This window comes from Leucopleurus acutus, assembly GCF_964270905.1.
Source record: "Leucopleurus acutus genome assembly, chromosome: 4".
Taxonomy (NCBI): domain Eukaryota; kingdom Metazoa; phylum Chordata; class Mammalia; order Artiodactyla; family Delphinidae; genus Leucopleurus; species Leucopleurus acutus.
Window position 1 is genome coordinate 130,441,999 of NC_139146.1, and position 21,000 is coordinate 130,462,998.

Consider the following 21,000-nt stretch of genomic DNA (forward strand, 5'->3'; position numbering starts at 1 on the left):
TTGTGGTTCCATACAAGTTTTAGGCTGTTTTTTCTACTTCTATGAAAAATGCCATTGGAATTTTGATAGGGATTGTGTTGAATCTGTACATGGCTTTGAGTAGTATGGACATTTTAACAGTATTGTCCTTTGATTCATGACCACGGGATGTCTTTCCATTTGTTTGTGTCTTCTTCAACTTCTTTCATCATGGTCTTGTAGTTTTCATTGTAAAGATCTTTCACTTCTTTGGTTAAATTTATTCCTAAGTAAAGTATTTTATTGTTTTGAAGCTATTGTGAATGGGATAGTTTTATTTCTTTTTTGTATGTTTCATTGTTAATACATAGAAATGCAACTGACTTATGTATGTTGATTTTGACCTCTGCAACTTTATTGAATTTGTTAATTAGTTCCAACAATTTGGGGGCTTTGTATTTAGGATTTTCTGTATATAAGATCATATCATTTGCAAACAGAGGTAGTTTTACTTCTTCTTTTCTGATTTGGATGCCTTTTATTTCTTTTTCTTTACTAATTGTTCTAACTAGGATTTCCAGTACTATATTGATTAAGAGGGGTGAGAGTGGGCACCCTTGTCTTGTTCCTGATATTAAATGAAGAAAAACTTTCAGTCTTTCTCCATTGAGTATAATGTTAGCCCTGAATTTGTCGTATATGGCCTTTATTACATTGAGGTATGTTCCCTCAATACCCAATTTGTTGAGGGTTTTTATCATGCAAGGATGTTGCATTTTGTCAGATGCTTTCTCTGCATTTATTGAGATGATTGTATAATTTTTATTTTTAATTCTGTTAATGTAGTGTGTGTTTATTTATTTGTGTATGTTGAACCATTCTTGCATCCCAGGGATAAATCCCACTTGGTCATGGTGTATAATCCTTTTACTGTAATGTTGAATTTCGTTTGCTAATCTTTTGTTGAGAATTTTTGCATCTATATTCATCAGGGATATTGGCTTATAGTTTTCTTTTCTTTGGCTTTGGTGTCAGAGTAATGCTGGCCTGGTAAAATGAGTTTGGAAGTATTCCTTCTTCCTCAGCTTATAGGACAAGTTTGAGGAAGATTGACATTAATTCTTCTCTAAATGTGTGGTAGAATTTGCCAGTGAAGCCAGCTGGTCCAGGGTTTTCTATATTTGGAGATTTTTGATTACTGATTCAGTCTCCTTACCAGTTATTGGTTAGTTCAGATTTTCTGTTTCTTCCTGATTCAGTCTGAGCAGGTTGTGTGCTTCTAGGAGTTTATCCATCTCTTCCAGGTTACCCAACTCATTAGCATATTATTGTTCTTAGTAGTCTCTTATGATCCTTTGTATTTCTGTAGTATCAGTTGTAGTATCTCCTCTTTCATTTCTGATTTTATTTGAGTCTTCTCTCTTTTTTTCTTCGTCTACCTAAAGTTTTGTCAGTTTCATTTATCTTTTCAAGAAACCAACTTAGTTTCATTGATTGTTTTTTCCTATTGTTTTTCTGGTCTCTATTTCATCTATTTCCATTCTGATCCTTGTCATTTCCTTCCTTCTGCTAACTTTGAATATAGTTTGTCCCTTTTTTCTCCTGGTTCCTTGAAGTGTAAATTTAGGTTATTTATTTGAGATCTCTCTCTCTGTTTTCTTAATGTATGCATTTATCACCATAAACCGCCTCTCAGAACTGCTTTTACAGCATCCCATGGATTTTGGTATGTTGTGTTTCCATTTTTGTTTTGAGATATTTTTTAAATTTCTTCTTTGACCAATTTGTTATCCAGGAGTGTGTCGTTTAATTTCTACATATTTGTAGATTTGCCAGCTTTTCTCTTGTTGAACTCTAGCTTCATACCATATGGCCAGAAAAGATACTTGGTATAATTTCATTCTTCTTAAATTTGCCGAGACTTATCTTGTGTTCTCCCACATGGTCAGTCCTGGAGAATGTTCCATGGGCACCAGAGATGAATGTATAGTCTGCTTCTGTTGGATGGAATGTTCTCTTAATATCTGTTAGGTCTATTTGGCCTAATACATGGTTCAAGTCCCGTGTCTCCTTATTGATTTTCTGTCTGGACGATCTGTTCATTGCTGAAAGTAGGGTGCTTAAGTCCTTTACTATTATTGGATTGTCATGTATTTCCCCCACCAGATATGTTAGTATTTGCTGAATATATTTAGGTGCTCTGATGTTGCGTGTGTGTGTGTGTGTGTGTGTGTGTACACACACACACACACGTTTTCTTGATGAATGTACCCCTTTATCATTATATATTGACTTTCTTTGATGCTTGTTACCATTTTTGGCTTAAAGTCTATTTTGTCTGTAATAAATACAGTTACTCCCACTTTCTTTTCGATTCTACTTGCATGGAACATCTTTTTCCATTCTTTCACTCTGAGCCTGTGTGTGTCCTTAAAGCTGAAGTGAATCTCTTGTAGGTAGCATATAGTTGGGTCTTGATATTTCACCCATCCAGCCACTCTGCATCTTTCGACGGTGAATTCAGTCCATGTACATTTAGAGTTGTTATTGGTATGTAAGGACTTAGTAATGCCATCCGGTTCATTGTTTTCTGGTTGCTTTGTATTTTCATTGTTTCTTTTTCCTCTGTTTCTGCCTACCTTTGTAAATTGGCATTTTCCATTTTGGTATGCCTGTTTCCCTTTTCTTTATCTCTTGTGCATCTACTCTAGGTGTTTTGGTTTGTGGTTACCACAAGGCCTACATAAGACATTGCATAGATAAAACAGTCCATTTTAAGTTCATAGCAACCTAACTTCAGTTGTCTACACAGGCTACCCCATTTTATATTTTTGATGTATTATTTAACAAATTATAGTCACTATAATTATTTTTGATACTCTTTTATAGTAAAGTGGTTAACGTACCATCCTATTACAGAATTAGGATTTTCCAAGTCTGACTGTATATTTACCCTTACCAGTGTCTTAGATACTCATATATTTTCATGTCACTGATTAGCATATATCCATTTCAGCTTGAAGTACTCCTTCCAGCATTTCTTTCAAGGGGGGGGGCGGTCTAGTGGTAATGAACACCCTCAGCTTTTGTCTGTTTTGGAAAGTCTTTCTCTCCTATGTATTTGAAAGGTAATTTTGCCAGATAGTTTTTGGCTGGCAATTCTTTTCTTTCAGCACTTGGAATATGTGATTCTGCTCTCTCCTGGCCTGTAGGGTTTCTGTTGGGAAATCTTCTGATAGCCTAATGGAAGTTCCTTTGTAGGTTACAATCTTTTTTCCCTGGCTATTTTTAGAATTATTTATTTTTGCTGTATGACAGTTTCATTATAACATGTTTTAGAGTAAGCCTCTTTGCATTGAGAAAACAGAGTTTTCTCCCCAGGTTTGGGAAGTTCTTGGCTATTTCTTTAAATAAATTTTCTGCCCCATATCCCTCTCTTCTCCTTCTGGAACCCTGATTTTTCTAATGTTAGGTGTTTTAATGGAATCCCTTAGATCACATAGGCTTTCTTCACTCTTTTTCATTCTTTTTTCTCCTTTAATGTGCATATTTTGGAATCTTCTGACTCACTTATTCTTTCTTCCTTTGCTCTGCTTTACCGCAGATGCTCTCTATAGCATTCTTCACTTCATTCCATGAGCTCCTCAGCTCCAGAATTTCTGCTTGGTTCTTTCTTTTTTATGATTTGTGTTTCTTTGATAAACTACTCATTTTGAGCCTGTATTTCTTCATGATTTTGTTGAACTGTCTTCCTGAGTTTTCTTGTAGCTGAGTTTGTGCAAAACAGCAATTCTTGAATTTAGCTAGATTGCAAAAGTCCATGCCTTTGAGCTCAGTTATTAGAGAATTATTATCTTTTGGAGATGACGTTTTCTTGATTTTTCATATTCCTTGTAGTTTTGCGTTGCCTTTTTCTTGCACTTGAAGTGGCAGATACTGTCTTCAATTATTGCTAGTTGCCTTCAGATGGGATAGTCTGTTCATTGGCGCTCTTCTGCCTTCGTAAGGATACATCTGTTCCACTCCTTTTTGCTTCTCGTTGTGGCAGAATTCTGCAGCTTTTATGTCTTTTCTGGTTCTTACAGCTCCCCAGGATGGCTACTAGATGCCTCTTTTTGTTTTCCAGAAAGTGGCACCACTGTAGCTCAAGTTTGTGGTTTCTCCGTAGCCCACAGATCCTGGCCTGTTTTCTGAGCACACTTCCTGTCTACTGGAGCTCACTCTTGCCGCCACACTCAGGAGTGTGCACCACACTCAGGAGTGTGCACAAGATGCCAGCTGCAGAGTGGGGGGAGGTATGAGTTTAGCACTCAGGGATTGGGGGGTACCTGTGGACCCTCTAGGGAGATCCCCAGAGGCTCAGGGTAGACCTTAATGGCTGTGTCCCTTTAATGCCCTTGGATATTCCTATCTGTCTCTTTCCCAATCTCCTCCCTCCTCCTCCCAGTCATGGAAGTCCCACCTCAGTACTCTGGGTGCCACTGGTTTCTCCAGCTGTATCCTGCAACACGAGGGTAGCCAAGCACTCACTCACCACTCTCCTTTTCTCCTGGGGGAGAGGTTGCTGCTACCTGATAATTTGGTCCCATGCAGTGTCGCCAGGGGTTGGGACAGCGCTGGTAAAGTTCTTTCCTCTCCACTACTTCCAAACTCATTTAATTTTATTGCTCCAGTGGTGTGCAGGAGTCTCCCCTTGGGAAGGCTGATTTTCTGCGATTTCTCCCTTGTCAGTCGGTATCTGCCCAGGTCAGCAGTCTCCAGGTATTTTCCTGACCATGGCAAGAGGGGTTGGGACAGGTTCACTGGTTTCATAGCCCATGCCAAAGTCTGTCTGCCTATTACCAGATGCACAGATGGGCAAGACTCCTCCCCAGGTCCCTTTGCACGTGGGACCAGATCCCAGAGCTCCACAAAGGTGCTTTTGTTCATGGATGGATGACTAATTCTTTGTTGAAAGGGGGGCATTGTCAGCGTCATGATGCTGACAGTACTCTTTGATGGTCTCTTGCTGATACTTCTTCTCTCAGTTGCCTCTAGGAGGCCTTCAGGACTCTCCTACACTCAGCCTCTAGTAGAGCCTGCCAGCACTCAGCGGGGTAGCCTCACTGCAGGGCCTGGGTTTTCAAAGGGAATCCACGAGTAAACAGTCTAACCTTGTTGTTAAAGGTACATTTTCTTCTGGGTGTAGAAACAAGTGCTAACCAAGTTGAGGGGGTGTTGTTACCATCACATTTTGCTGAGACGTCACCAGCCAGAGAGAAGCAGTCCTGCGTGGCCACGGGGACCCAGCCTGTGCACATGCCAGCATCTTCCACGCTAGCCCTCACTGGGTGACGGTTGCGGGTTTTGAATGAAGCCCAGACTCCTTATATAATCACTGTGCATCATTTTCCAGCATTCAGAAGGCCATTGCTAGAGGGTAGACAGTTGCTAGTCGTTTCTGTCTATACCTTAACAGTATTTAGAGTTGAAGCTGTGTATCTTTTGCCCCTAATGCTATCAGTATATCTGGCTAAAATTCTGATCTTTGCAAATAAAGCTTCAAACCTCCCAATGCTCAATTCAAGCCAAAGCGCCATCCTCATGAGGTGAAAGTTCTAGAGTCAGCGGCTAACTTATGAGACATGGGCTTGCTGTTGAAAACCCGTGGGACCCAACCCAGAGGGGCTGTTATCATTCAGTTGCTCAGTCACTGCTCACTGATTGTGTAATCTTGGAACAGCAGTGCCGAACCCTCCCTGCGTGCCCCTCCCTCCAAGAGACTGCAGCTCATGGTGGGAGCAGGGCCCAGCTACTGGCCTGCCACAGGCGATGACTCAGTGGACAGAGTGGGAAATGGGCACCGACTGAGCCTGATAGCTTCAGTGTCGAACAAGCAAAGTGCCACCAGTCAACCTGTGACCTTGTCAGGCTCCTCTGTCACCCTAACAGCTGTGGCCCTGACATCGGGCTCTGGATAAATCACGTTGAGCGTCCAGCTAGACTTCTGTGATCCCAACAGATGCCTTTTGTACAGAATGAGAAGTCAACGCAGGACTCTCTTTGATTCCTAATAATATGGACTCTTATTACTGATTATAATTAGGGTTCTTGACTCTCCTTCTAGCCTAGTATTAACCAGCCTTCCAGGCTGTGACCGTGGGGCCTGCCTGCCCCCAACCAACCCCCTGTACCTGGGGCAGAGGACAGGATGGCGCCTGGTGAGGGCACACGCATCATACCTGGTTGTCCCCATGTTTCCTGGTTCCTCCAGGCTCTGGCAGAGGTGCCACCTGCCTTGCATCAGGCCGACATCCAGGAGACACACGTGTGTAATGTGACCGTTGGACACTTCGCTGTGACACGGCAGTTTGGCTCAGGAACCGGTGTCTGTTCTGATGGGTCAACATCTCTGCCGACCCAACAGTATGTGACACCCCCCCCCCCCTCTCAGGACCTAGTTCCCACCGCCTCATGCTCTGACCACCTGCAGCTTTGCCCTCCCCGTGCCTTGTTTTTTCCAGGAGGGGTGGTGCCCTCGTACCAACCTCAGCAACAGGCCAACTCAGACATCCGCTAAGGGCCAGGGACCCCTAGGGCCCGGCGCACTGGCAATGCACTGTGGGTCAGCAGGCAGGTCCTGCAGCCTGGCCACTCAGTGACTGGGGGGTTCCTGGCTTCGATTCTCAGATGATCCCTGACCCCAGCAACTGCAGCCGTTGGCTCAGGCCCTGCCGGGTTGGGATCTTCAGAGGTTTGCAGCCCTCCCAGGGCAGGCAGGTCCGGCAGGCTTGTGAGGCAGCCAGCGCCTTCTGGTAGCTGCTGGGGCCCCCAGGCATCTTGGTCAGTTAGTGGTAATGGGGGGGGTCCCCTCTCCAGGTGTTCACAGGGTCAGAGGCCCAGCCCTGGCCTTCCAGGCTGACCCCATGTGCCCCAGGAGAGCCCCCATCCCTCAGCAGCTGACATCTATTATGAACAGAAGCCCTGGGTATAGCTCATAACTGGAAATGAGCTGCTTTCCCAGTCCATGGAACGTGGACCAGAGATGCACGGGAAATGCCAGCCCCCGGTTAATATGCAGGGTCTGTGAGTAGAGTCTGGGACACCTAACCCCCAGCCAACCTGCCAGGAAAAACAGCCGAGCCCCTGGCCCTGGTCTCTCTCCATCTGGTCTAGTTCCCCAGCATCTCCTAGGCAATACTCGTGTGGGTGTTAAAGATGGGGCAGGGGACCTGTCCCCATTTACAGGCTCACAGAGGTGCTCCCCTGCACACTGCCTCAGGTTCACGGACTGATTTACTCTGCTCCTTACCTCTCGTTGTATATAGGAATCTGCAGGCAGTGCTGTCTCCTGTTTACAAGCATAAACCCTTCAGCCGCCCTGGCCCTGCAGGCTCGCTCACAAGCTTCCTGCTGCTCTGAACCCCCTGAGCGACCCCACACTTGCTCCCTGAGTGCCACACGGCCCAGCTCCACCCCCCTCGGGTCACATGCCAAGGCCACCTTGTCACCATGACCTTCCACCTCACCCCTGCCCCACACCTCAGACGCTCTGAGCACCGGGAGCCTTTATCTCCGGATGTGAGCCAGTCCCAGCCCCGGAGATGTGCAGGCTGTGGCCGCCAAGCAGAGCTGTCCTATGTTGGGGTGGGGGTGGGGGGTTAATATGGCCTAGAAACTCGGATGTCAACGCTTGGGTTAAAATTCAAAAGGAAAAACACCCTCCTTCACAGCCCTGAAGGTGGCCACCCAGAGGGACCCTCGGGGGCAGCGGCAGGGGCAGAGATCAGGATGAACTTAAACTGGGTCCCGAGTGCCCTTGGCCGGTGCCCTTGGCCGGTGAGACTCGTCTGTGGTACCACACCTGGAGAGCAGGACCCAGTGTGGCTTTTAGCGCCCGCAGCCACTGGCCCACCACCGGAAACAATTAAGAAACCTGCCACCCCAAGTCTATTTCAAGACTCTCTTTCCAGGAAAGGCCAAACACAAAGTTCCCCCCATCCCACATTTTATAGAAGGAAGGCCTGAGGACCAGGTTACACAAAGATGACCCAGAGCGGGTCCTGCAAGCTGTGTCCCAGTTTGCGGAGAAATGTGATGGTTGAAGGAGTTTGGGAAGAGGGAGAGGATGACTGAGAATTGGCATCTGTTCAGCACTTACTCCGTGCCAGTTCACCGACTCAGCCTCTGCTGCACCCCTCTGCAGCAGATACTCTCACGGCTCCCATTTTACAGATGGGGAAACTGAGGTGTATCACTCACTAAGCAAGCACAAGTGTGTCTGAACAAGCCCACAGCAGATGGTGCCTTGTGCTCTTTCCCAGCTTATTTGGCCCCAACTTCCTGTGGGTACTGAAAAGTCAGTCCTTGGCCCTACCTAGGAAGATATCAGTCTACAGACTGAGGGCATATTCAGGCACCGACAGAAGCACCGGGTATAGCTCCCAATGAGTTTTTCTGGATTCCTGGTTTGCGTCGAAGGCCTTTTTACCACACAGTTATTTACTACGCGACTCAATTTAAGCCTGCTAATTGTTTTGGGTTTTTTTTTTTTAAAATCCTGAGGGAAAGTTACAGATTTTCACTTAATAAAGTGAAAAACACTTTACTAAGATGACCGTTATGACATGTAATGTTAATGTTGTCTGCTTTAATACAGTGGGAAATGACCAAAAGTCATTTTTCCCATGATAGGATACAGAATTAACTAAAGAAAAATTAGAATGTATACTTTCTGATTTGAAAGTATATTCCTAGTAAAGAGAATAGCACCCAGTAATGCTACACTGCATTTGTGGGTTTGTTTGTTTTTTTTTAACCTTACAGAATTGGGAGTAGTTCAGGTCCAGGAGGATAGGAAAGGTCCTTGGGTCACAGAGTAGGGAAAATGGCTGGACAGGCGGAAAGATATAGATGTTTTCCTTGATGTTTTCCTGTTCTCCAAGTGGCTGCGAATGGATGAATGGATAAAGACGATATTAGATAAGGCCGATATTATATATCATCTTTATCCATATCCACACATACACACACATAACGGAATATGACTCAGACAGAAGAATGAAGGAAACCCCACCATTTGCAACAACATGGATGGACCTAGAGAACATCATGCTAAGTGAAATAAGTCAGAGAAAACTCATACTATCTGATCTCACTTACATGTGGAATCTAAAAAAGCAAACTAATAGAGACAGAGAGTAGAATGGTGGTTACCAGAAGGTGGGGGAAATGAGGAGATGTTGGCCAAAGAGTATAAACTTCTAGTTATTAAGAGGAATAAGTTCTGGTGATCTAGTGTACAGCATGGTGCTGACTGTAGTAATAATGCTGTACTCTACACGCAAGAGCTACCGAGTAGATCTTAAAAGTCTTCATCACAAAAAAGAAATGGTAGTTACGTACCTTGATAGAGGTGTTCCTCATTTTGCAATATTATAAGTGTATCAAATCTACTACACCTTAAACTCACACAAAGTTGTATGTCAGTTATATCTTAATAAAGCTGGGAATGGGGCTTAGAAGTCTCAGCCCCAGCCCCCAGCTCAGGACCGGGGTCCTGAAGGAAGGAGGACACTGGCAAGATGAGGCCAGGGGGCTGCCGGTGGAAGTCTGGCTCCCCCTGCGGCCACAGCTCCATTGGCAGGGCCCAGCCAGGCCTCGAGGGGGCACAGCACCTGCCCTTACAAGCTGGGGAAGGCCCAGCGCCAGGACCCAAAGCTACACGCAGGTGCTTGCCTCGCCCGATGCACACATTTATAAATGAGGATTGGATGAGAGCAATTCAGTGACCCTGCCGCTATGAACTCTGTTACTGGCCCTGTTGCTGCTGATATATTTAAGACTCAACAATGACACAGCTCCTGTTTGAATCTGTTTCGCACGAAAGACCTAGTACGTGCAGCGGACGTTGAGCATCCTTCCTCCCCCGAGACGGATGACTTAGTCACGTTAATTAAGCAGCTTCGTAGACACAGTGGGATTTGTGAATGTTGCTCTGAGCTTACTCTGGAGTTAGTTAGGACTCAGAGGGGCCCAGAGACAGGGTGGGAATCAGGCCTTGATGTCACAGCCCCTCTGTCTGTCTGTTGCAGCTGGTGAGCGACTTGCTGGAATTTTGCTTCTATACCTTCCGGGAGTCCCAGGCCCTGAAAGTGGAGTTCCCAGCGATGCTGGTGGAGATCATCAGTGACCAGCTGCCGAAGGTGGAGTCCGGGAACGCTAAGACCCTTTACTTTCACAGGAAGTGACGGGAGACATCTCACCAGAAGAACTTTGCCTTAAGTTTCCCCGTGTTACTACACACCCACGAAGGACCCAAGAAAATCATATTTTTGACACGTGATGGTTGATTCCCACTTGTTCAGCAGTTGCTCAAGTTGAAAATCATGTCAAGGGTTGGGAGGCAGGCGGGCAGGGTGACGTGGATTTGGCGAGACCTGCATAGTCTGAAAGGTTCTTCCCTCTCCAACCCCCAGCACTTAGAAACACGTTCCTGTTCCTCTGGATGAAAAGCCATATCTAGTCAATAACTCTCTGATTTTGATATTTTAACAGATGGAAGTTTTAACTATGCCGTGTAGTTTCTGGGATCGTTCGCTTGTTTTAAAAGGGTTCAAGGACTAACGAACTTTTTCAAGCTCACCCTTGGTTTGCACATAAAGCGTATAGTCAATATGGGGCATTAATATTCTTTCGTTATTTAAAAAAACAAAAAACACAAAAAAATATATACAGATTCCTGTTGTGTAATAACGGAGCACGTGGACTGGACTAGCGACCCCCTTGGGGGCATTGCTTCGCCCACGTCTTTCTGCATCACTGGTATCCACACCCTCTAGCCTCCATTTATTATTTAATTAGAACGGATAAGATGTTCAAACAAATGCCTTGGTTTCAATTTCTAGTATCTATTGTGTTGGCTTTACCAATAATTTTTGCAGTCTTTTGCTGTGCTGTACATTACTGTATGTATAAATTGTGAAGGACCTAAACTAAGGTATAAGGAACTTTTGTAAATGAGACACATACAAAAAAAAAAAAAAAAAAAACTTTAATGGTTAATAGGATGAATGGGAAAGTATTTTTGAAAGAATTCTATTTTGCTGGAGACTATTTAAGTACTATCTTTGTCTAAACCAACAAGGTAAAAAAAAAATTTTTTTTTTTTGTAAAGTGAAACGTTCTGCATGCATCATGAACCGTTTACAGTGTATTTAAGAAAGGGAAAGCTGTGCCTTTTTTTAGCTTCATATCTAATTTACCATTTTACAGTCTCTGTTGTAAATAACCACACTTAAACCTCTTCGGTTGTCTTTAAGCCTTTCTACTTCTTCTGTACTTTCGTTTCGTCCTTGGTCTCCCGCTTGGGGTGTTCGTGGGACTTGAGCACGTTTTCCGGCTTCGGCTCCATCCTCCTTCCACTGGGGACGGCGCGCTGTGGTGTCTGCAGCTCCATGAAGGCGTCATTCGATGACACCCTCCCTGAGAGGATGTCCGGGGAGTGCAGCAGCTCTAGGAAAGCTGCCTCTTTTCCATTTTCCTCAAGAAGCAGAATCAGCTTTAGGGGAGAGAGAGACTGGAAATGCGATGGCTCAGAGAGCGTATCCTCATCCCATTTTAGAAAATCGAATTTTCTCCTTTGGGGGGAAAGGAATTCCATGCACGCGCTACGTCCGCAAAAGGTGAAATGTTCGCTTCTGGTCTCAGAAGGGGTTGTTGCACTCCTGGCACTGGTCATGGGAACACGGAGGTCATGGCAGGAGGCACTGGGAAGGTGTGTGTGGGCACAGCACGGTTCAGTCAGAACGGCGAGGAGACTGCACGATGATTAGAGGGTTTTTAGATTTTTAAAAGGTAGGTTTTAAAAATGAATTTTATATGTAAACAGTTTTGGAAAAAAAAAACAAACTACAGATCATATAAGCAAGACAGTGGCACTAAAATTTTTAATTCACTAATCTGTTTGGCACTGATGCAATTTATGGCTTTTTCTCTTGCCCCAAATCACAAACATATATATCTTTGGGGAAACTTAACAATATGATTGCACTAAATACTTTGAATAGAGGCCAAAATTAATCTTGTAAAAGTGATGATAATCATCAGGTACTCAGTGAAATCGTATTCTTTTCCAAAACCTAAAAGCTGTAGCTGGAGAAGCCCAAGGCCGGGAGATGGCAGCGTTGGGATCAACACTTTTCTCCAGGGTTCACCATGCAGGCAACATTACCATGTCTTTCAGAAGACACCTGCCTTGTGCAAGGGGGAACCTGTGAAAGCTGCACTCAGAGGGAGGAGTTTCTCTTACATAATTTGCAGTTTCAAGAATTTAGTTTTTATGCAGATCTTTAAATACAGTCAACTTACATGCACAGCAATATGAAAGCCACACTTGGAAGGTGATAAATACACAGCATGCAGACTGGGAGTTTCTAGAAAAGAAATGGCTTCACAAGAGCAGCTTTTAGCTCAGACTTACTTTGGATGAAATCGGAATCTTGACGTAACCAGGTTTGGGGATGGAGACGGTCTGCATCGGCTTTTTGTATTAACGAAGTTACTGGCTCTTTGTGTGTCTCCAGGTAACTTTGCTTGATTAAACAGCAAAGCCATATTCTAAATCCACTGTTGAATGCCTGTCCCAGTCCAAATTGTCTCTTATTTTTGTACCATATTGCTCTTAAAAATCTTGGTTTGGTACAATTCATAATTCACCAAAACTTCTTCATATAATTAAAAAAGACACTAAATTAGTTTAAAATGAAGCAATTTATATCTTTATGCAAAAACATATGTCTGTCTTTGCAAAGGACTGTAAGCAGATTACAATAAATCCTTTACTTTAATCACTTGTTGTTTTGGAAACGGTTCATTTGAACGTCTGTAGGAACACGTGGACTTTGTGCCCTTTTCCACCTGGATTATGTGCCCTTCTGCCTACATCCAAGATGGAGTCACCATTTTTCCCCCATGTTAGAAAGCCCTGTGTAATCCACATATTAATTATCCTCTTTGGGGACTGGTTAGATGTCCTGTTTCTTACTGCTGATATTTGGTTCACTGAAATACCCCATAACAATTTTATAACAATAACTACTACTGATGTAGCCACTAAATGCTGTAGGTACACTGCCTCATTTATCTTCTCGACCGCACGGAAGCTTGTTCATTTTACAGACTTCGAGACTCACCTGAGTAGACCAGATGCCCCGTCTCATTCCCAGGTCTCCCTCCACACAGTGGAGTCTTGCTCTCACCCCAGGTCCTCTTGGACTATCAAGAGACTCCATTCCAACCAGCAGTGATGCTTCTCACATTCCTTACAGGCTGCTCCCCTTGACGTCCCTCATTAATACGAACAACCAAAGAGCAGTAAGCAATTATGAGTTCATCTTAAAACTAGAAAACATGTATTTCCCACAAGAGAAATTCAGGTACATTGTTAATGTGTCATTTAACTGGTGATTGGTCGAACTAGAAGACTATTTGAGAGTTAACCACAACCTTGCTTTAACATAACTGATATATTTCTGGAACACAACATAGCCGTGAAACACAGCACACGGAAAAAAACTATTTAAAAAACCTTTGTGGGGCTTCCCTGGTGGCGCAGTGGTTGAGAGTCCGCCTGCCAATGCAGGGGACACGGGTTCGTGCCCCGGTCCGGGAGGATCCCACATGCCGCGGAGCGGCTGGGCCCGTGAGCCACAGCTGCTGAGCCTGCGCGTCCGGAGCCTGTGCTCCGCAGCGGGAGAGGCCACAGCAGTGAGAGGCCCGCGTACCGCAAAAAAAAACAAACAAAAAAAACTTTTGTGCACAAATTTGTAAAGCCTTAATTGAAAATGAAGGTAATTTTATATCTTAAAATTTATGCAATCTGACCTATTAGGGAGCACAGTTGGTCGCAGAGAGCCCCTAACTTTAAACAAAAGCCATCGTGGGCTGTGAATCTGCTGTGGCCAGCGGTGGGGGGTAGGGTGGAGGCCCCAGGGTTGTGCACCCTTGGCTAAAGTCGGTGCCCTTTCTGAATCGAGCAGGCTCGTTCTTGGGTCAAGTGTGACTGCATTTCTAAGACCAAAAGTGCTCTCGGGCCCAAAGGATCCAGCTGCACATTTAGGAATCGTTAGCTAAGAACTAAGTCTCTGCCACTGAGCCAGCCAGCCACTGTACGCCAAAGCAGTAACAATTATGCATAATGATGCATATATAATTAGGGGTTTGTTTGCTTCTATATGACCAATGTCCCTCAAGCAAAAAGGAAACAATGTTCCTTTATGTTAAAGTCAGCTCCAACACACTTTTTGATAAACTGCGAATGTATCCAGACTAAAATGACTTGATTACATGTATCTCCGGCACTTTAATTCCAAGTCATGCAATTGCTGGTGCAGCATTTTTCTTGGAAATAAAACAGTGGCTTCCCAAACAACATTGGCTAAGAGAAGATTAAGATGTGATCTCTTAACGTTCAGCATAGACCAAGCCTGGATCCAAAGCAAAGTGAAAGATGGGGCAGAGTAGCAGATACTTAGCTGCAGACCACCCCATCACCGAGTGGTTTAAATCAGCCATCATTTATTATTCTCATGAGTTAGCTAGCGGGGGGAGTTCTGCTCACCTGGGCCAGGCTTGGCTGGGTTGGACTGGTCATGCAGCCGACTGGTCTGAGATGATTTTGCTCCATGTGGCCTCCCCTCTTCCAGCAGGCCAGCCTGGACATATTTTCATGGTAGAAGAAGCAAGGCTCTAAGACAGTAGAAAGCGTTAGCACTTCTCAAGCTTCTGATGGTATCAAGTTTGTTTCCGTCCCTTTGGCCAAAGCAAGTTATAAGGTCAAGCCCGGAGCTGACATGGCAAAGGCTCCACACAAGGGCATGGATCCGGAGAGGGGTGAAATTTGGGATCATTCAACCAACGTACCACGCACAATTTAGGTATTTTTTTTCATAGAATGTATGTTGCCAAGACAGTGATTTCCAAGTTTTCCAAATTCTGAAAAAGCCATTTCTTTGGATCTTCATGCCCTGGTCCAGCCTGGTCCAGAGAGGGTCATGGTTCTTGTGAAAACTGGCTTGAGCGGAGTCGGATGGTGTTCCGCCCACTCTCTGAGATGCTCCACCTGCAGCCGCTAAGCCCTCCAAGGAAGGAAAAATTCAGAAACTGACGCATTGGTACCAAGCAGCCTAAAGGAATCCCATGCACTGACTGCCCATCCAAAATGCAGTCTCTCTTTGGGCAAAAATCAAAAGTCTATTTTCCAGTCAAGTTGATATTCTGATAGGAAAGAATTCTCCAAGGTACTCCACCCAGCAGACTGATATACTTTTAGCCAGACATTAAAGCATTAAGAGAACGTGCTGGGTTACCCAAATAGGGGAGCAGTAAGGTACCACCCAGGCCAGCCAAGGAAAAAGAGTACTGACAAGCATCAGAGAAGACACTTGCAGAGCTAGGAGACAGAAAGCTGTTTGAGGACACTCTCCTGGAATAACTTCCCTCCCAGAGGAGGGAGAAAAGAAAGTCGGGTAGCTCAGGAAGATTCAAAAAGTCACGCAGGACTCTGGCTGAGGAAGGGGTCACCAAACCTGGCTGTGAGAGTCTTAAGGGGAGAACCAGTGAGAAGGGGCCCAGCACGAAAGCGAACGGGGAACGGAGACAAGGTCAAGATGAAAAAGGCAGCGTGTGCCCTTGGGAAGACAGAGAAAGGGCGAAAAATATAGGGCAGAGGGAAAGAGCAACGTACGGCCTTGGAGAAGGTAGGCTGGAGGGAAGCAGGCATAGCTAGGAGATGAAAAGGGTGGCAGAGACTAACCCCACCCCCCAACATGGTACCCTGCGGCTACCCTCTCCCATCTTCCCCGGTTACTAAACTGTATTTCTTGCCAGGTACCCTTGAGGCACTTAATATCATCATTTGTCCCAACCTCCCAGTGAAGTTGGTACCACTCTCTCCATTTCACAGAAGAAAACTGATGCATAAAGGGGTGAAGTGAACTCGTCCAAGGTCACCAAGGTATAAAACAGTGAAAAAAGAATTTCAAAATAGGTTGTTTTTTAACTCAAAACACGTACTTTAGTCACTGTATTTGTTTCCTAGAAATGTCGTTAACAAGGAACTACAAACCGGGGGCAGGGCGGGGGGTGAGGCACTTAAAATCAACAGAAATGTCTTGTCTCCCAGTGTGGGAGGCTAGAAGTCTGAGATCAAGAGGTCATCAGGCTTGGCTCCTTCCAAGGCCATGAGGAAAGCATCTGTATCTGGCTCCTCTCCTTGGCTTGTACGTGGCCATTTTTTCCCTGTGTGTCTTCACACTGCCTTCCCTCTGTACTTGTTTCCGTGTCCAAATTTCCCGTTTTCATGAGGCCACCAATCATATTGGATTAGAGCCCAACCCTACTGACCTCATCTGAACTAATTACATCTGCCATGATCCTACTGCCAAATGAGGTCACATTGTGAGGTACTGAAGTGAGGACTTCAACATACGAATTTTGGAAGGTGGTGCACAATTCAACTCATAACAGCCATTGTCCCCTACCGGCCCCCAGTGGCAAGATGGTAGAGCAGAAAGACCATGGCTAGCTTACTGAATCTAAACAAAGCTCTCTGCTCGAGAGTCTCTGTTAAAATGAGATCATTTCCCCTGGCTCAGTCAGTCCCCGTAAAGAAAGAATGAGTTGAATGCCCACCACCGGTACGGACAATCCATTGCTTTCCCCACCCAGACTCCCAACTACAGATGTTTCTACTACTACAAAGAAAGGGGGGTTACAGCCCCCCCTAGGCCACTTGGCTCTGATCTCACCTGGCATCTCCTTTCCAAGCACAGAGACCACCAGGGCCAGCCTTGGGGTGACACCATCAAATGCAAGCCCCACCGCAAAAAACAAAATCTGAGCGCCCTCTTTTGCCCAAACCCCACGGCCCCGGCGTGTGCCTCTGAATGAACACAGGCCGAAACCCGGTCTAAGCAGCTGGTGCTGAACGAGGCGGGGCTGCGGGTCCTGAGCCGTGAGGGAGGCAGGGCCATTGCTCAGCCAGCCTTCAACAGATGCTCAGGGGATTGGCCGCACCCATGCAGCAAAAACACAGAAAAACCTATCACACCATCCCCCCATTTCTCCTCTGGGGAAATGAAGATGACCTGCCAGTTAAGGGAACACTTCCTGATCTGGTCACTAAGTACACTTTGGGCCAGGCCCAGAGGGAGGCTCCCTAGCTGGGGGCTGTGGCCAACCTGGCCACACTGGTCCTACCTGCAGAGGAATACACCCCTTGTTCCCCTCTGGCGTGACCCCGTTCTTCCTGAAACAACCACAGGAGGGGTTGGCAGGGCTGGGGCTTGGGGAGCCCTTGCAGCCAGTGCTGTCCTGAGGCTTCACCCTTGCCACACTGTCATCCTACAGAACACAGCTGCCCCAACAACAAAGAGGCAAGTGACACAGCAGTAACAGCACGGGGACTAGCAGTGCTAACTGAGCACGTACTATGTACTGGGCATGGTGCTAACTGAGCATGTACTATGTACTGGGCATGCTTCTTGTATTCAGGCACTTCAACCCAAAACCTCTGAGTACCGTTTTCTTAGTAGAAAGCAGGAACAGAATCACAGAGTCAACTTAATTTGCCCCAAACCGCACAGGTAGCCAGACCTCACAGCAATTTTCTTGACCAAGAAAGTGGTGATAAACGCACTTTGGGAGTTAACAACAGTTTGGTGGCGACAGCAGGTTGGGTGCACCTCACGGTGAATGAGCGAAGTCTTCCTCAAGCGAGCAAAGAAATCAAGCCCCAGTGGGGTGGGTCATATTTTTACTGCCCCATGGATATATACCAATTAAGAACACGGCCAGGAAATCTTTCCCAGTGCTAACCTGAGCCCACTCACTGTAACTGCCCATGAGTTTGTATTTTCCCACGGAAATGGGAGAGTTTGCCCCAGGCCAAGTTTTTCTTCTACATCTCTAAGCAGCGGACAGGGGCAGGAAGTGATAACTCAGAAACACGGGGGACATGGGGGACGATGCCATCCCCACCCACTGGTCAGGCTGGCCCGTGGCCCTAGGGCCGGCCATTGTCACGGGGCCCTGGTTTCTTCAGCAGCCCCAAAACCCTCCACTGGGCCTGCAATCCAGTATTTTAAATTATGCTGCACTGAGAGTGTCCTTACTTTTTTTAGGTAGAACGTGGATACTTTTCAATGGGCCTGTTCCCCTCTACACACCTGACCCCAAACTTGACACCTTACCTGGTCCAGGGGAGGCGAGTTCCAAACGGATAACCAGCGCTCTGGAATCATCTTACCTGGGGAAGAGGCGACGGACACATCCTTCCTGTGACAATCTTAGGGGAGAACTGTGACAGGCCGAGGAGCCTCCCATGGGGAAGACAGACATGCCGGGCCCCCAGAGCGGGCCCTGGGGCAGGGCTGGCTTCACAGTCCTGAGGCCCCTAGAAATGAGCTCCACGTCCCAGGGACTCCAGGTCAGGGGACAGAGAAGGTCCCCCTTCCCGGAGAGGTCGGTTTAGCCTGTGCCTGGGAGTCGGAGACTGACAAGACAAACAACAAAGCATCCATTGCAGGGGCATGGCTGAGGTTCCTCCAGGACCGGTCCGAATGTCTGACCCGCTGCCCTGCAGCCCGGCTTAAATCCAGATGGAGACATGAGCGTCAAGGCCTGGAAAACATAGGGAGTGTGGGGTGGGGACAGGGCTGTACACTGAAGGTCATTGGGAGGGAGGGTCTCACACACAAAGCCCTGGGGGGCAGCGCCCCAGCCCCATCCTGGCCCGGGTTCCTGCAGGACACGCGGGAGAGGCCAGCTGAGGCAGTGGAGGGGGCCCGCCAGGATCTCACCTGTCAGAGAAGACCGCTGCCCCCAGAAACACGCCCCGCTCCAAAGCAGCAAGGCTCCTGGGTGACCCATCCTGCCTGTGAGTGCACACGTGCCAACACCAGGGGACAGTGCCTCCCCATCCACCGGCTGCCAGATCGTGAAATGTTACAGTGAGTGAATTCCACAGTCTCTTCCCCACGTGAGGACACAGATCCAATAGTAAATTATATTTTATTTCATGTACAGAGAGCTCACGGCTGAAAGGTGATGGTTGGGGAAACAGCACACAGGTGAGCAGCATGGAGGAGAAAGCCTGTTGTGAGTCCACCGGTGCCCTAAGTCCAGTGAGTGTGGGGTCCCCAGGGCAGCTGTCCACACGGCAAGGAGCCTCTGTCCGCTACCCTCTGGGTTTAGACCAATGCACCGCCCGCCCGCGGCAGCCCCTCCACGACACCAGAGTTAAGGGCACGTCCTGCAAACGCAGTTCCCTTTCAGGTGTGCGGGGGTGTGGGGTGTCCGGTGGTGTGGCCGCCAGTGGGGCAGGCAGGCCGGCAGAAGGCTGCCCTTCCTCTCGCTCTGCAGACGGGAAAATTAAAAGTCACGAGTCCCAAGGCTTGAAAATGCAGTCCATCCTGTTAACCTGGACATCCTTCTCCCGCTGCACATATCCACACAGCCCTACGCAGCTCTGTGCCGTGCGTCCCCCCCTCCCCCCATGTCTAGCAGTATTAAACCACCCCCCCACCCCTGGAGTGCCAGTCTGTGATCTGTCATTGCCGTGTGTCCAGGTGGCCGTGGGTTCACCTGGGGGGAAGACGGTGCTCACACCCCACAGGCAGGTCCTCGGGGGCCAGGGTCTGCAGCGGGGCCCTCACGGGCCAGTTGCTACAGAAGCTTGACGTAATTCTGTGGAATCAGGCCCCTCTTGCCATTCAAAGTCCCTTCCAGCCAGCCAGGTTCTCTTGAGGTTTGCACTGAAAAGGAAGAGAAATCCTTTTTACCAAAATGCTCCCGGGTACTTTCCGCCTGGGAACTCACCGCACCGCTGTGGGTCTTAAAGGCTCAACCAACACCGAAACGGGGGCCATTCCTGGGATGTCTGGTTACAAATCTGCACAAGAGTTATTTATAGGTGCCCCCCTGGTCACCCCAGCCTTCACCTGTCTTCACGCCACAGCCTCCTAACCGGTCCCCCAGCTTCCGGTCAGGTTCTTCCCAATCCACAGTGCACAAAGGAGCTCAATGAACCTTCCAGAACACACAGCTGGATACGGCACTGCCCTGCATAACATCCACTGTCTGTAGGAACAAACCCAAGCTTGCCCGGGCACCTGGCCCTGCCACCTCCCGAGCCACCAGTCACTCGCCCACAAGCACGTCATGCGTGTCACCCACAGTGAATCATCCAGAGAAAGCCCCAGCCGAGCCTCTAACCCTCTGTAGCTGCAGCGCCGGCCGAGCCTCTAAACCTCTGTAGCTGCAGCCCCGGCCGAGCCTCTAACCCTCTGTAGCTGCAGCCCCGGCCGAGCCTCTAAACCTCTGTAGCTGCAGCGCCGGCCGAGCCTCTAAACCTCTGTAGCTGCAGCGCCGGCCGAGCCTCTAAACCTCTGTAGCTGCAGCGCCGCCATCTGCTGACATGCCTTTCCCGACTTCTTCACCGGGGAATTCTTCCTCGTCAGAGACCCCAGATGCCCTGTCCTCTGGGGAGTCTTCCTCGGCCATTCTCGGCACTTGCCAGGCCTCACCGGCATCATCTGGGCATCTGTCTGACTGCCACCTGGACGGGGAACTCCTGAGGGCAGGGCGAGACCTTCCACAGCTGGGCACAGTGCCCAGCACGTTCCACAAAGAGCCATGACGGACACACAGGACAGGGACCGCAGACTAGACAGCAAAGGGCACAGGGTCCAAACATTCATCACCAGGGTTTAGAAGCATCCAGTAACCCCCAGCTGTGGGCAGGCCCCGACTCAGGCCTCGGCCATGGCCAGGAGCAGATGCAGCAGCCGTGCATGTAGAAGAGAGGGGAGGTGCGGGCTGGATCCGCAGAGCAAGTCGGGAGCTGGCCCAGCAAGGCAGCCATGACCGCAGCCCATCAGAAGACGGCTGACTGTGTAGCTGAAACCCAGCACACACGTCCACGTGCCCAATACACAAGCGCTTCATGGAACAGCACTTCCTCACTACGTGTGATGCACTCTTTTCTATTATTTTTCAATGCTG

The 21,000-nt window shown here is 47.5% G+C and overlaps 2 protein-coding genes across 4 annotated transcripts in view; one reads left to right on the top strand and one right to left on the bottom strand.

Annotated features, from left to right (window-relative positions):
• NR3C2 (nuclear receptor subfamily 3 group C member 2) overlaps window positions 1-12,701 on the top strand; it is a 378,103-nt gene extending 365,402 nt beyond the window's left edge. For all 3 annotated transcript variants that reach the window (XM_082838759.1, XM_082838760.1, XM_082838758.1), the window contains exon 9: window positions 10,032-12,701. In XM_082838759.1, coding sequence (XP_082694885.1) covers window positions 10,032-10,187 — 156 coding nt within the window. In that variant the 3' untranslated portion in view covers window positions 10,188-12,701. The remainder of the gene's footprint in view (window positions 1-10,031) is intronic.
• A 6,873-nt stretch (window positions 12,702-19,574) lies between these two features.
• ARHGAP10 (Rho GTPase activating protein 10) overlaps window positions 19,575-21,000 on the bottom strand; it is a 328,476-nt gene continuing 327,050 nt past the window's right edge. The window contains exon 23 of the mRNA XM_082838763.1: window positions 19,575-19,751. Within this exon, the coding sequence (XP_082694889.1) occupies window positions 19,663-19,751 (89 nt within the window). The 3' untranslated portion in view covers window positions 19,575-19,662. The remainder of the gene's footprint in view (window positions 19,752-21,000) is intronic.